General features: G+C 35.2%; 1 protein-coding gene across 1 annotated transcript in view; it reads right to left on the reverse strand.

Annotated features, from left to right (window-relative positions):
- Nucleotides 1-15737, reverse strand: part of LOC144434970 (filamin-A-like) — a 116562-nt gene that overhangs the window by 37816 nt on the left and 63009 nt on the right. Inside the window, exons 11-21 of the mRNA XM_078123533.1 lie at nucleotides 15127-15505; nucleotides 14631-14873; nucleotides 12823-13689; nucleotides 10786-10959; nucleotides 9070-9393; nucleotides 8515-8685; nucleotides 8140-8263; nucleotides 7581-7737; nucleotides 6595-6784; nucleotides 2985-3101; nucleotides 1054-1304 (exon numbers count right to left, since the gene is read on the reverse strand). Of these exons, the coding sequence (XP_077979659.1) occupies nucleotides 1054-1304; nucleotides 2985-3101; nucleotides 6595-6784; nucleotides 7581-7737; nucleotides 8140-8263; nucleotides 8515-8685; nucleotides 9070-9393; nucleotides 10786-10959; nucleotides 12823-13689; nucleotides 14631-14873; nucleotides 15127-15505 (2997 nt within the window). The remainder of the gene's footprint in view (nucleotides 1-1053; nucleotides 1305-2984; nucleotides 3102-6594; nucleotides 6785-7580; nucleotides 7738-8139; nucleotides 8264-8514; nucleotides 8686-9069; nucleotides 9394-10785; nucleotides 10960-12822; nucleotides 13690-14630; nucleotides 14874-15126; nucleotides 15506-15737) is intronic.

A 15737-nucleotide genomic window follows, 5' to 3' on the forward strand; every position in this document is an offset into this window, starting at 1 on the left:
TACAATATTGCTATGGTATTAAACACTATCTCAACAAGCCCAGACTAAACTCCAGCTGTGTGGCCATATTAAATTCCCACATTGCCAATCACTATTTCAATTCCTTTATGACAGAGAACTGTGTTATTAATACCACAACAAACTATCAAAAATATGTTTGATTAACTGCTGATGTTCTTACAGTCGCTACAGTTGACCTCTGATGTTCAAATTACACTGGTCCAAGAAGTAGCCAATGGCAAGGACTATCTAGTCAAAAGTATTTTTAATTGCAACGAGTAACACTGAAGTAAAGCACTTTCTATATGTGCTACACTTGTTTATAGCATTCATATCAAGTGTAAAGGTATACTGTTTCAATTGGTTAATTTACAAGCCTAGAATGTGGCCTTTGTAATGTGGTCAATTAGCAAATGAAACAGTATAATTTTACACATGATATGGATGTTATAAATGATTGTGGTACATACCGAAAACGCTTCACTTTGGTGTTATCGGTTGTAAATAATTTGGTCTTTTCAATTTGTTATTTGCAAAGCTTTGAAAACAATACAGGTGATGAAAAAGTGATCAGATGCCAAACCAAGAACACTATAAGAGTCAAGTCTCTCTTGCTCCTTTCATTCTTTCTTAAATACCAACTTAGCCAAGCATCGTCATCACATCTGCTTCCTGTGGTCAAAGGTCATTGGACACCTGCACCTGTTCACCTACATAGTTGTTTATGATATACTAAGTATTTTTATTTAAAATAGAATTATCATCATTACTGAAATTTGAATAAAATAGGTGTTGAATCATATGCCAATTACTGTTCTCTGTTAGACTTGTTCAATCATTCAGAAGATTGCCAACCATACAATTTCAACACATAATGAGATGAAATCAATGAACATCTCTTTAACGTTAAACTGCACATACATACTATGTAACTATCAAACAAACAAACAAACAAACACCTCTAACACTGCATATCCAACAAATATACTCTATACCAACACAGGACAATAATTCATTCACAACACACATAAAGATCAAAATGAAATGACATACCAAGACTTTGAATGGCCCACCAGTGATAGCAACACCACCAAACTTGATGTCCAAAGTATAGCGTCCTGTAGCTGGGCATGTCCAAACAATGTCAAATGTACCATCGCCATTGTCGATTACTTTCACATCTCCAACATCAGTGCCATCGGGAGCTGTCACAGTTGCAGTGACACGTCCTTTACCAGCATCACGCGAGTTGACTTTAATGACAGTCTCTTCCTGCACTGTGACAGTCTTTGTGATGGTCTCTCCTGCAAAATGATAAGGTCATAAGGTCATAAATCAGAGGTCACAGCTGACAAATGACATACATATATAACTTGTGTAATATCTCACTAACACCTCAAACTCCTATAAAAAAAAATTTGACCATTTGACGGAAGTTCAAATTTGAAACATTGAAACCACAAGCAGTATTGACAAATTAGAAATGTATACATTAGAAGTTCCAGCATAATTGAAGACTCAAGCTGTGAGTTCATCATACTAGAAGTGCCAAGGATTCCAGTCGTGATATCTTCACCACTTTTTCAAAAACTCTGACTTTCATAAAAAAAACAAACATTGCGTCTCAAACTACAATCCATTCCCTCCAAAATTTGACCTGGTACACGTGTTCCAGGGGATCACACGACTTGGCAGAAATGCTCAGAAAACTAGCAAACCAATTCAGAAAAAAAAGAGCCGCTAAAAGCGAGACAGTACAAAGAACACTATGTAGAAACAGGCACAGTACTTCTAGGGTACATTCTTGGGATAGGCAGTAGGGATAGACAAACATTTGATGGAAATTGTCAACATTACATTAGAGGAAGACACGTACACATAGCTTGTTTGCTGTAAGACGAACACTATACTGGTCTAGCATTAACAGGTGCAAGAACTAAATATGGACAGACATACAGTCATGTTAGCTTGGATGAAGACAAACGGATTACCATGCATCCACAGCAAACTACTCAAAAGGCTACATATATCATATTGCATTACACAAATGAACACACAGACATCTCTTAATTCAAGATGACACTACACCATATATTTACTTGGCCTAATTCTCAATCTCTTAGTCATTTGATCAGATGACTTAACGTCATTTGATCACATGAATACGTGATTTGACCACTTGTTTGGAACATTTTTATGGTATTTTATGGTATTTCAATTTTAAAAAAGTCATTATGATCTTTTGATGAGGTATTAATCTTTCATTTTTTTACACTCCAAATAAGTTTCTCTGACTGCACATTTTAACTGATGACAGTTGGAGAACAGCCTATTAGAATTTGACAAAGAAACATTAACTGGCAAAAATTCCTACAACAAAAATTATAGTGAATTCAATTTCAACCCTTCCCATTTATAAATTACAGTCAAGTACATTTTTATAACATGAAAACAAATACAATAACAAACACATAAAATATTGAAAGTGGACTTTTTTGAAAAGAAATGTTAGTGTTATCTCATTAAAAGTCAGCCATTACATATTATATTGGTATTTCCTAGAGATTCCATGCTGTTAGCAGCTGTCGACTTGCATTGGTATCTCCATCTATCAAATTGTGCCTTTCATGCACCACTAAAAATACAACACTAGGTTAGTATGTCAAATTATAGAAGATCAAAAAAAAAATATGATCTGAATTCCAAGCCAACCTCTAAAACTACAGCAATTTTATCAAAAGAAGAGAAAGTCAGCCATGGATACACACTATGAATGGTTGCCATGACAATGTATGACACCTGTGAAAAGTCACATGATCTGAAAAACAATGTGAGGAATTAATGATGTTGGGATGGAGTGCAGAATGGTGGGTAGACAAACAGGGTTGTAGACAGGGGGACTCTGATAGTGTTAAAATTGTTTGGAGTTTCTGCTTTTTCACTCCTTTTTTTTGTATGTGTTTCAGGAGTGTTATTCTCCTTACTTGTAGTTGTTGTTGTTGTAGTAGTAGTAGAAGTGGACTCATAAGATGAGACAGAGCCCTCCGAGCCGGTGCTCATGCGTCTGACAATAGGTATGTCCACATCCCCGCATTTTACACCTGTAAATGGAATTAGAGTGGATAAAAAAGGAAGGGTCACAAATTACTGTTACACCTGGAACAATCAAGCTTATTTCAACCAATGAGACAATCCTTTGAAGGAGGGGGGTGTAGGGGGGAGGGAAGGGAAGGGGGAGACTACTGGACTGGTAGCAGTTAGGGCTTTTAGTGGATACTACATACAGGGAGAGATGGTTCTACAGTTCGCAATATCTTACCATAATTATTTCAGCATGCCTCCCTACTATATTTCTGACTGGTACAATTGCTGATGTTGATAGTATTACAAAGGTAATGGTGTGTATGATGTGTTGTATGCTATGAGTACAATGAGATGAGTTAATGTGTTCTGAGCTAAGTAGTTCACAACTAAGGCTCTTGACATCCACAAACTCTATCTAAATACAATTTTGAGGAAATAGACAAAACCCTGCATAATTTGACATATCTGATATCATATTAGTATTCACTCTAGTTGCTAGACAGTTGCCAACATTTCAAACATACCCTAAATGTACTTTGTTGTTAGGTTTTTGCCAACGTTTGAAACATATCCTAAGCAAATACTTGGTATGATGGTGAACATGAATCTCTGGCAATTTAAGTTCAAAACTGTATCTTATGTAACTTTTAGTCAAACACAAATTTCTTATGATTCATAAATAAATTCCCTTTTTATCCTTAGAATGGACTTCCACACTAACTAATACACAAGTTTGGCCAATATGTTAACCCTGACTTATATCTAGCCATTCAAGTTTAGCCAATATATTAACCCTGACTTATCTAGCCATTCAAATTTAGCCAATATATTAACCGACTTATCTAGCCATTCAAGTTTAGCCAATATGTTAACCCTGACTTATATCTAGCCATTCAAATTTAGCCAATATATTAACCCTGACTTATCTAGCCATTCAAATTTAGCCAATATATTAACCGACTTATCTAGCCATTCAAGTTTAGCCAGTATATTAACCCTGACTTATATCTAGCCATTCAAGTTTAGCCAGTATATTAACCCTGACTTATATCTGGCCATTCAAATTTAGCCAATATATTAACCCTGACTTATCTAGCCATTCAAATTTAGCCAATATATTAACCGACTTATCTAGCCATTCAAGTTTAGCCAGTATGTTAACCCTGACTTATATTTAGCCATACAAGTTTAGCCAGTATATTAACCCTGACTTATCTAGCCATTCAAGTTTAGACAGTATGTTAATTAACCCTGACTTGCTATGCACACTAGCATTCATACATTTGTATTCACCTGCTAATGTATACCAGCATTTGGCAATGTAATCCCCTGCTATGTATACTACCAGTAGTAACTAATGTCATGTATAATTTCCCTGCTATATACAGTTGCACTTGTGTCATGTGTATTCCTCTGCAATATATACTAGCATTCGTGCCAGGAGAATCCCCTGCTATGTATACCAATACTCATGTCAATGATTCCCCTGTACTGTATACCAGCCCTCAAGTCAATGGATTCCTATGCGATGTATACTAGTTCGTGTCATGTGCATTAATACTCATGTTGTGTATACTAACACTCATGTCAGGTATATTCCCCAGGTATCATGTATACCAGCACCCATCAATGTATTCCCCTGCTACATGTATCTATACCAGTACTCATCAATGTATTCCCCTGCTATGTATACTAGTACTCATCAATGTATTCCCCTGCTATGTATACTAGCACTCATCAATGTATTCCCCTGCTATGTATAACAGCACTCATCAATGTATTCCCCTGCTATGTATACTAGCACTCATCAATGTATTCCCCTGCTATGTATAACAGCACTCATCAATGTATTCCCCTGCTATGTATACTTAAGCATTCATGTTATCTGTATTCCCATGCCCGTTATACAAACACGTGTGTCATGTTGTCTGTTAACTGTCCCCTTGATTAGAATACCAGTAACCATATCATATATTGTACCCTGCTTAGTATACCAGCAAACACAAAAACATGTAATCTTGAGGATTTTTACGATCAATTACTAATATCAGAAGTGCAAATAATGGTTCCAAGAATGAGTGTAGTTCACATACATGTGTCCCTGAGAATTCTCATATATATAATGAAAAGGGGAAGGGTGACATTGAAATGTCTGGTAAAAATATTGACTGAGATGGAATATTTACCATCAATAACAATAATCATACAACAAAGAAGTTCAATAAATAAAATGTGACTAAAATGAAATAGTGGTTTTAACACTGAAAACCATGAATTTTCATAGATTCTGGTTTGGTACCAACCGCTCTGTATGCAAACATACATTAAGTGAAAGCCTTGGATAACATATTCAACAATAGCAGTCTAATGATTGGCTAAGAAGGGACCCTGGGCCTACAGAATAGCCAATCAATGATACAGGCCTGTTGAAACTAAATTTACATACAGAGTAGTTTGGTACCAGATGTTTCACTTTGTGTCACCCCTTTCCTTTTTTTTTTTAGCATAATAGAGTTGTGCTTGCTGGGTATACAAGCACCAAAGGTTTATTACCATACATATTTAGTCATGCTTTCCATGAGGATTCTTAGTTATAGATAGTATAATTTCACCCTCAAATGTCAATATATACTAGAAGGCACCTCAAAAATAACTAACACTATTTCAAGTTAACTTTTGATAGACTAATGAAAAGCAGTTTGGACAAATAAAAATGTGGTAAACAAATGCAAAAACTCCCCAAAAAACGTGATACACAAATTGATTTCTTAATTTATTAAGTCACTTTTTTAAACTGCTACAGAATATTTTCCTTTTATTGGCAAAACAATGCTAGTTCTTGGTCCTTGAATTTAGATGATACATATATTTTTTTCTTTTTTCTTTACTGAGATATTCAGAATCAGTGTGAGAGTTATGATTTCACTCTGTCCATGATGTGCACAATTTTGAGGTGATCGCTTGTATATATTGACACCGTAGCAGTGACAACTGCTTGTTTGGACTTTCTTGAAATGGTTCGATCCAAAAGATATGACCACGTCAACATAATCAAGTGATTCATGCAGCCATTTTTATGGCAACTCTAGTCACAATATCACACTGCATATAAAATAAAAAGGTCATTTAGAAGATAGTATAATAGATTGATATGTATACAGAAAGAAACTACACAGCCAAGATAACACATGCACTCTGAAAACGTTACTCTAAGTGCATTATTTGCTATCCATTGCATTACAAAGTAGATGCTTTAGGTCCTGTTAGTGTAAAAAGAAATGCACTCCTTAAAAAGAAGATTAATGTTAGAATTAGAATACTTAATATAGATTTCACAAACCGTTGTCAAAAATAATCGTTTTAAAAAAAAAATACACACCACACATTGACCTGTCCACCCTTCATCCTGTTGAGCAATGATGTCCATTTACTAAAATGCAATTGGATGATACCATACAGCAGGAAGTAAAGGGGTGGAAAGGATAAGGAGAAGGGGCAGGACAAACTTACCGATAATCTGGCATTTGCTTGCATCACCAGTAGGAGTGGTACGAACGTGCCATGGTGCAGATGGTACTAGGTCTCCACCGTATTTCACTGTGATTGTGTAACGGCCGACATCTTTTGGTGTGTAGCATATTTTGTAGGTTCCATCACCATTATCAATGATGTCTGGTTTGATGTGCTTGCCATTGGCATCCTGGTTTTGGAGAAAGAGTGTTCATAAACAACTAAAATATATTCATCTCAATGTGTCAGTTTTCTAGATGAATGTGTGTTTCTGATACCATGCACTTATGTCATAGCAGCTATAGCCTGATTAGATACCATAGCTGGGTAGAGGGTTTTTGCTATGCTTTGGCAACATTGGTAACAGAAAGGGGTACATCAGTACATACTTTTTACATAATTTTACATACTTTTTACATAATTTCATATACTTTTTACATAATTTTACATATTTTTTACATAATTTTACATAATGTTCACATAATTTCATATACTTTTTACATAATTTTACATATTTTTTACATAATTTTACATACTTTTTACATAATTTCATATACTTTTTACATAATTTTACATAATTTCATATACTTTTTACATAATTTTACATATTTTTTACATAATTTTACATACTTTTTACATAATCTCATATACATTTTACATAATTTTACATACTTTTTACATAATTTCGTATACTTTTTACATAATTTTACATACTTTTTACATAATTTCGTATACTTTTTACATAATTTTACATACTTTTTACATAATTTTACATAATCTTTACATAATTTTACATAATTTTACATACTTTTTAGGAAAACCTGAGGAAAATGACTGGTGAACTCAGGAGGATCACATCTTATAACATTGGCCAATATTACAATACTGCATAACTAAGTACACTAATTAAAGACTTCTAGATCTTCTAGATCCAAAACTGTGTAAGTTAGAATAGGTGTTTGACAAGGAAAATTATATCGGCTTACAGTTATGGTAATAGTGAGCTCAGCATCACCGGCATCTCTTGTATCCACAATGAATTCAATGGGCATACTGGCTGGGATTGCAGATTTTTCTACACCAGGTCCTTTGACTTTGACCTTGCTGGCATCATGAGATGGTAGAATCTTGGTGTGGAATGGACTGAAATTATCAAATGTAAAAAACAATCATTAATATTTTGTTGTTTTATTTGTGATAACTTTGTCACTAACTTGCATGACATTTCATAATTACCACATCTTGTATCTGTTACATGGATAGTTTGTTTCTAGAATATGTAATGTTGTAATGCAAAAATTCTAACTTTCAATTGTATATGACAACTTATCAGGTTTTGAATGCTGTATACATTACTAAACCTACCTAGATTGAATTTGTCAAATGAAACGGTCAAAATATAAATGAGTCATATTCTAATCATATAACCCACTCTATCTCCTTTCCTGTGTATTCTGAGTCTAAATGGTCAGATCTTATAGAATTGGATGCCCTCTGGTGGTTGAATTGAAAACCTAACAATCTTTTCTTTAACTTATTGTGTACCTTTGAGGGATGTGTTTGTCAGCATATTTCACTTCCACATCACATTTGCCTTCAGTCTGAGGCATATAGCTGCATTCAAATGTTCCATCTCCATTATCTTTGACCACTGCCTTCTCTTTGGGTCCTGTTAAAATCATGAACAGAAAATCAAATCATCAAATAATTGTGTATTTGCCAAGTCTCCTAATATAATAGCATTGGAAAGGAGAGACCATGGACAATTTTGGGGCCATTTATGAATAGAAAATTTGTGGCTTTTTTTTCACTTCTTTTTCTTTTAAGGAACAGACAATAGCATTGTTTGGTCAAAATACACCTGGTGGATTAAACTTCAACATAGCCCGTTTTATTTTCAAGATTCAGTGATGGTTTTACCTTTTTCTGGTATAACAGTGACATCCAATGGGGCTACACCGGCCTTTGTAGCATCCACAGCGAATGTAGCTGGGGCACCGGCACGGACTCCAGCACGCTCCAAACCAGGACCACTGGCCTTGACTTTGGTTGGGTCTACGACATCTTGGACTGTAGAATGGAATGGACTTCCTGTATATGGATAAGAACAACAGTTGTTTGTCAATAAATGTAAGACTGAAAGTCAGGCAGTAACCATGGTAACCATACGCGATAAACAAAATCAAACATTCAGATTCTTTCACAATGTTTAATTGCACAATAATATCCAAAAAGTTCTGTTCAGGAAAGACAGTCCACAATACATAAAACTGATTGACAATGGGGAATACATAGAACCGTTCCCAACAAAGATGGCTACCTCTGAAACAAAGTTACATCTTTACTTGGTTTCATTTATGGTATACAAACATCATCAAAACTGTAAGAAATAAAGACTGATGATGAACAAAGCCCTCAAACTACATATAACGATACCTTCTGAAAATTCATTTTGTTTGAGTATTATAACTTTACCTGGGATATGCTGGTCAGCAAATTTGATTTGGATGTCATAATCTCCAGGTTTGGTGGGCCAATACTCCACGCTGCATGTACCATCTTTGTTGTCTTTGCATGTCATTTTAGCCTCTGATGGTCCTTCAATTGCAAGTCCCAAACCACCAGTTCCAGCGCCTTTAGTCTCAACAGTGAATTTAGCTGGTTGATTTGTGTTGCCGCCTTCCAGGCCTGGTCCGTAGGCTTTGCATTTAGTGGCATCGCATCCTTCAACAACACCTACTTTGTAAGGAGACTTGCCAACTGGCTTGCCAGCCACACTGACGTCGACTTTGTGTGGACCTAGAGTAGAATGTCAAGTAAGTAATATTATTGATAAAGTCACAGAATTGTGTCACAAGTCTGATTTATGACATCAGCAGTTAGTTTTGAGCATTACTTCCAGTATGTCGGGGGAAAATGGATATTTTCATTGATGCTGTGATTGCTATGGGCTAGGTGCATTCATCCGAACACTTTAGTGTTTTTTTCACTTTTCTTGGTATATATTCTCTATCTTCTTTACCAATAAGTTCAGAAATTTCAAGAAAAGGAAGTAAAAAAAAAATCATTAAAAATTTACTTTTTCGAAAAAAATGTGAACTTGAATATCATGTCCAAAAGAAATAATAGGTTTGTCCAAACAGAGTAAAACAACTATTTACCCCAAAAGTTCCAAAAAGATGTAGTTATTAATCTATATATCATACCATCGTTTACTCTTTTAGAGTTGTCATTCTAAACTTAAGCTAGGGCCAATAAGTCCATGGTAAGGACAATGCCTGAAATGTCCAACACTTAGTAAGTTCACAACATACTCAATGCATATCATGTAGGTCACAGAATTAATAGATCAAGGAATATTTCACATGAAAATACAACATCTGTGTGGTAATCAATATAAACTAAAAGGACAAGTGGAGATTTGTAGAATAATATAGGACACGTAGAAGAGATCTAATTGCTGTTTTATTGACCTAAAGGACATCGATAAAATCTGACTGTCGACAGGTGGACAGTAGAATTAAAACCATAAATTTACATCTACTGGTCTAAAGATTGACTTGCACAGTATTAGTAGCCTTTCTCTTTTCTAACACTATAATAACCACCATGGTTGTTTCATTTATTCATTTTTTTTTCCCCACTTGTATTTGATTCTCACAAATGACAAATATCATTAAATGGCACAATGAATTACTTGGCAAAAAAAAAAATATTGAACAAGAATTTCTCATTGCCATCACTTTGACAACTGTGACAGTCAGGGTAGATTTTCTCATGGCATGGACGTGGTCCAGTTGCCTGCCTATATTAACCACTTATTCTATAATGGCTTGTGGCCTTCGTTAGATTTATTTTACATCAATTTTGTGCAACCAAAGAACTACTAAGTGTAAACAAAGATTACAAAACAATTCTTGAAAACAAATTCCAAATTTTCACTGATGTATTGTCAGCATCATGAGGGATTCGCTGCCACGAAATTTTTTGACTCTGTGAATAGAAAGGTTTATTTGATTCTACCAACCCAGAGTCCATGAACATTCATTCATTCATTCATTCTCCAACAAAATTGATGTAATATTAATCCAATGAATGCCTACTGTTACAGGCTAAATTCTGTACAACCAAGGAAATGTCACGTCAGTGTAAGCAAAGATTATCATTAATTCATATCATATGATGACATACCTTCATCTTCTGGAGTATAACATACATTGTATGTGCCATCTTTATTATTTTTAATGATGGGTTCAGTGACTTGACCTTTAGGGTTAGTTACTGCACACTTCAGGGCATTTTCAGGTAGGCCACCGATAGGTTTAGCATCTACAGTGAATTCAGTGGGTGAACTCAAAAACACTCCTACAATATTAGGGGGAAAATTGAAAGACAAAGTCAGCTTAATACAAAATTGTCAAATATGAAACAAAATCTGTCCACTACTATCAAAAGATGATTATTACCTTTAATTTGCAGTTTCTGGATTGTTAATTTTTTCTAACACATAATTATTGCTCTTTGTAAAGCCTAACTACTTCCAGTCTGACCGGCAGATTTTTAGCAAAAACAAAATATTTTTTGATTTATTAGCATATTGCAGCTACCTTGTGATTCTATATACACATGGTTTCAATTTGAAAAGAACCACAGTACATTTGTAACATCAAACTGTTGCTTAGGAATATAGCGATGAGAAATGACTTAGTAGTACAATTAAAATCATAAAACCTATAACAACATGACATCTGACTCAACAAAAACCTTATCAACAATGCAACATTTTATCGTTTTGTTCGACAATACATTGCTGTTGTTATGATTTTTGTTGAGCCAAACAATAAAATAGAGCACTGTTAGTAAGATTTTTGTTGATAAAATGTAGCGTTGTTAGTAAGATTTTTGTTGAGCCAGACAATAAAATGTAGTAATGTTTACAGCAAGATTTTTGTCGAGCCAGATAATGTTTTGTATCAGGCTTCATGATTTTAATTGTACTTTTTATAATATCCAGTCAAGAATTATGCTTTTCTCAATAATCGGCAAATGTTGACTCTGCAATTCAATATTAGTAATACGCCTGTCTATCCTATATAACCTCTGAAACCCATTTTTATAGTTCAGAAACAATAAAGTGTTGCTGTTCAAAATTTACTGAAAATATCACACACAAGAAATGAATAAAAGTAGCAGTAAATATTGTCTGGTTCAAATTAGTTGTTATGAGTGTCTATTCAAACAAACACACACACACACGCCATGCAAGAGTTAAATAAAGTGGTTAAACACAAAATGCAAACAAAATGAAATACAATGTATAATACAAGATGAAAGTTAGTGATTTTTATTGAAATAATGATATTAATAAGGTGATGTTGAGACTGACGCATGTTATGAAGAAAGAAACTAGATAACCAATACTCAAACTTGGAAACTTCAAAAAGTTGAAAAAAAAAGGTAAATAAATTGAGTTTAAGAACACATTTAGACACCCCAGGAAAATACCCAAGCCAGGTAGATTTTGTGAGAAGAAAATAAAACTTTTTGACTTGAAAATGCATTTGTTTGTTGTTATTTTCAAAGGTTTCTCTGCAGATGAATATTTGTGCAAGGGGAAGAACGAGAATTTTTAATGGAATGGCTGGAAATTTTAAAAAAGTATCAGCGCTGGAAAATTTTCGAAAATTGTCAGAAGACTTTTAGCTTGTGTAAGTACTGCAGACAAAATAATTTGAACAGAACATAAACAAAGTTGTTTTAGACCACATCAAGAATTACAAAGGTATAATTTAGGAAGATTAATGTTGTGGATGGAATTGTGTTTTTTGTTGAAACAGATCGTAAATATCTATATTTGTATGTTTCAAATTTATCTTAGCACAAAGACTGAAATAGATGACAGATAATGTATGTTAAATGAAACAATTTATGCACAGAAAGCTGCAGTTATTTGCTAAGGAAAGAACCAGATATTCTGTAAACCGATCTTGTGCTGTCAGTACAGGCATATGAAGCGTTGCAATAGGCTGTTTGTGGGAAGAAACAAAGTGTTAGTCAAATATTGCTGAAAGCAGAGAGTAAGGAATACAGACGCAGCTATAGTATTAGTAGAAGCTGATGCCTTGTATCATGGGTGGTTATAGTGTAGTATGAGATGTAAGTATTCGTGAACTACTGTTATTGTACTTGCTACTTCACACGGTAGGAGAGAAAGGTCATGAACTTTACCCTCAGGTTCAACCCCTGGTCCAAAGACTTTTACACCATCAGTTTTGATAGCGGGCTCTACTGGTACTTTCTTGGGCATCTTAGGGATTTGGTATCCACCATAGTGCATATCAACAGTGTGTGGGCCTTGTTCTTTTGGATAGTAAGACACATCAAAGGTACCATCTTTATTATCATCAACATCAGCATCAACTGGTTTACCAGTTGGGCTAATAACAGCACATGTGAGTGGCGATTCACCCTTCTCAACTGGTGCTTCACCTGCCTTTGTGCAGTCAACTTCAATATCTGCAGGTTGATTGGCGCGGACACCAGGTTCCAGACCAGGACCAGTAGACACCACTTTTGTGGCATCGAAGACCTTAGCCTTGAATGGGGAACCAGGAATATGTTGATCAGCAAAGGTGATGTTGACGTTGTATTCACCAATGTCTTCTGGCATGTAACTAACACTGCAGGAACCATCACCATTATCTTTGCAGTCAATCTTTGCTTCACTGGGACCTTCTACAGTCAAACCCAAAGCTCCAGGACCAGCTTCACCTGTCTCAATGGTGAAGTTGGCAGGCTTTTTGACATGACCGCCTTTGAGACCAGGGCCATATGCACGGCATTTGGTGGGATCAGCTCCAGGGATAGCAGTAGTCTTGTAGGGACTCTTTTGGATTGGTTTACCAGCAAAGGTGATGTCAACGGTATGCTCACCCTCCTCAGTAGGGACAAAACTAACACCATATCCATCAACAGTCTCTTCCAGGTCAACTTTAACAGGTTTACCAGATGGTGATTTGATGATGACCTGTACTGGAGCCTCTCCTGCTCCTGATGTGATGATGTCAAACTCAACAACTTTCTGAAGAAGTACCTCTGTATGACAATTAAGGTGAGGATCATCAATACAAACGAACATACACAATATGGCTGACTTCTTTACGTTCTAATGAAGCTCTAAACTAAGGATTATGACAAATATGGGGTCAAAAATCATCACAGTTGCTTAGTCGTCAAAATCATGATTTATATCTCATCTGATGAGATCAAGAAAAAGAGGCAACTACCCCCCCCCCCCCCCCCCCCACACACACACAAACACTTATGTAATTGAAAATTAGCACCGATTAATGAAGTTGTTGCACAACTGCAAATTTTATTCAGTTGTGCTAAAATGCTGAAAAGAGTGAACTCTAAATATGGTAAATAACATTGACTGAGTCTTTCTCAGGCTGCAGTCAGAGTAGAATTGGATATATCTGTGGAAATAGTGAATATACCTGTCTAGATTTCACAATGTAATTGAAGGTGGGATGGAAGTGGGGGAGGTGGTGCTGATGGGGGAAGGGGGAGGAAGGGAGGGAAAGGGATATCATACTCTTCATTTATCAGATACAAGTTACAATTTGATATAAATATGATCATAATTATCACATTAATATTAGGAGTTGGTAGATAAATTTGGTAAGTTTACATATGTGGTCAATATTGACCCAATTTACTACTGGTAATTAACATTTGAAAAAATAAGTAATGTATGATTTAAAAGTAATGACAAAAAATCTCAAATAACACAATAAAAACTTTTTAAAGTAACCCATAAAGAAAGATCTTACATTTGTAAACATACCCCCACCCTCTTACTTTGTCAACTCTGGTAAATATTGATTCAGACATGCACAAGATCTAACTATCAATTTTACATAAAACATGTAAAATTATTCTTACAAATTCTTGTTTAAAAAACTATAGATATGAACATATATAATTTTTTAATAAAAGCAAACACTTTCTAGGTGATATAACAATTGACTTACTTTCTTCCAGGCCGTCCACATAAACCTTACTAATGTCAATCTTTGGTTGAACTTCCAGGTAGACGGGACTCTGTGGAAGGGGTTTACCATGGTAACCAATAGCAACAGCGTATTTTCCTGGATTTTCTGGTGTATACTTGACAAGGTAAGTACCATCTCCATTGTCCTTGATGGTTGTCTTGATTTCTTTCTCACCTTTGCCATTAACACCAGGGGCTGATTTTATAGCAACGTAAATTGGACCTATAATACAACAAAAGTGATGATCAATCAGCAAACTACAAATTTCAAATGGCTGCATCAATTAAAGAGCTTCTATTACAAATATCTCTCTGTACTTTTTTTTATATCTTACAACATTTTCAGGAATAGTTCAATTGAATTGTCAAACTCGTTCTTCTTATTAAACATACTTATGTTAGACAATTCAAAAAATCTTTAAATGCCAGAATACATCTCTTCTGTGACAAAGCTCTTCAACAAGAACTATACTCACCAGGTCCGCCAGCCTCGTTAACATCAATTGTAAAGTGGGTTGTTTCCGTGGAAACCACTTTATCCTTCTCAATACCGGGACCAAAGACTTTAACTTTGTCTGCACCGCCACCAATTTCCACACGGAATGGACTGTTGGGAATACAGATGGAACCAAAAGTGATGCTGACTGAATGTTTGACTGGTCTAGGTGCTGTGTAGGTACAAGTAAATGTGCCATCACCATTGTCTTTCACGTCAACTGGTACATCGTTACCATACTGATCTGTTATGGTTACTTTCAAAGGTGCTTTGCCAGCTTCTTTGATATCAATGGTAAATTCCACTAATTGGTTCAGTTTGGGGCCATCTTTCTCTACACCTTTGCCATACGCCTTCACCTGTGTGACAATCACAAATAGATGGGTTTTACAACTGACTACAGACTACAGTTACATTCCACTACTTAAACATACAATACTTCTACAAGTTTAACTATTTGTCAGTGCATTCATATCTTCCTACACAACATCAACTTTATCATTGGCATCTGTTTGAAGCATAGCGATAAACTAGGTTTGTTCAAATGCCAGCTTTTAAAATATTTTTATGGACATTCTTTTTCACAAGGAA

Source organism: Glandiceps talaboti, chromosome 1 (genome assembly GCF_964340395.1).
Source record: "Glandiceps talaboti chromosome 1, keGlaTala1.1, whole genome shotgun sequence".
NCBI classification, from domain to species: Eukaryota; Metazoa; Hemichordata; class Enteropneusta; family Spengelidae; genus Glandiceps; species Glandiceps talaboti.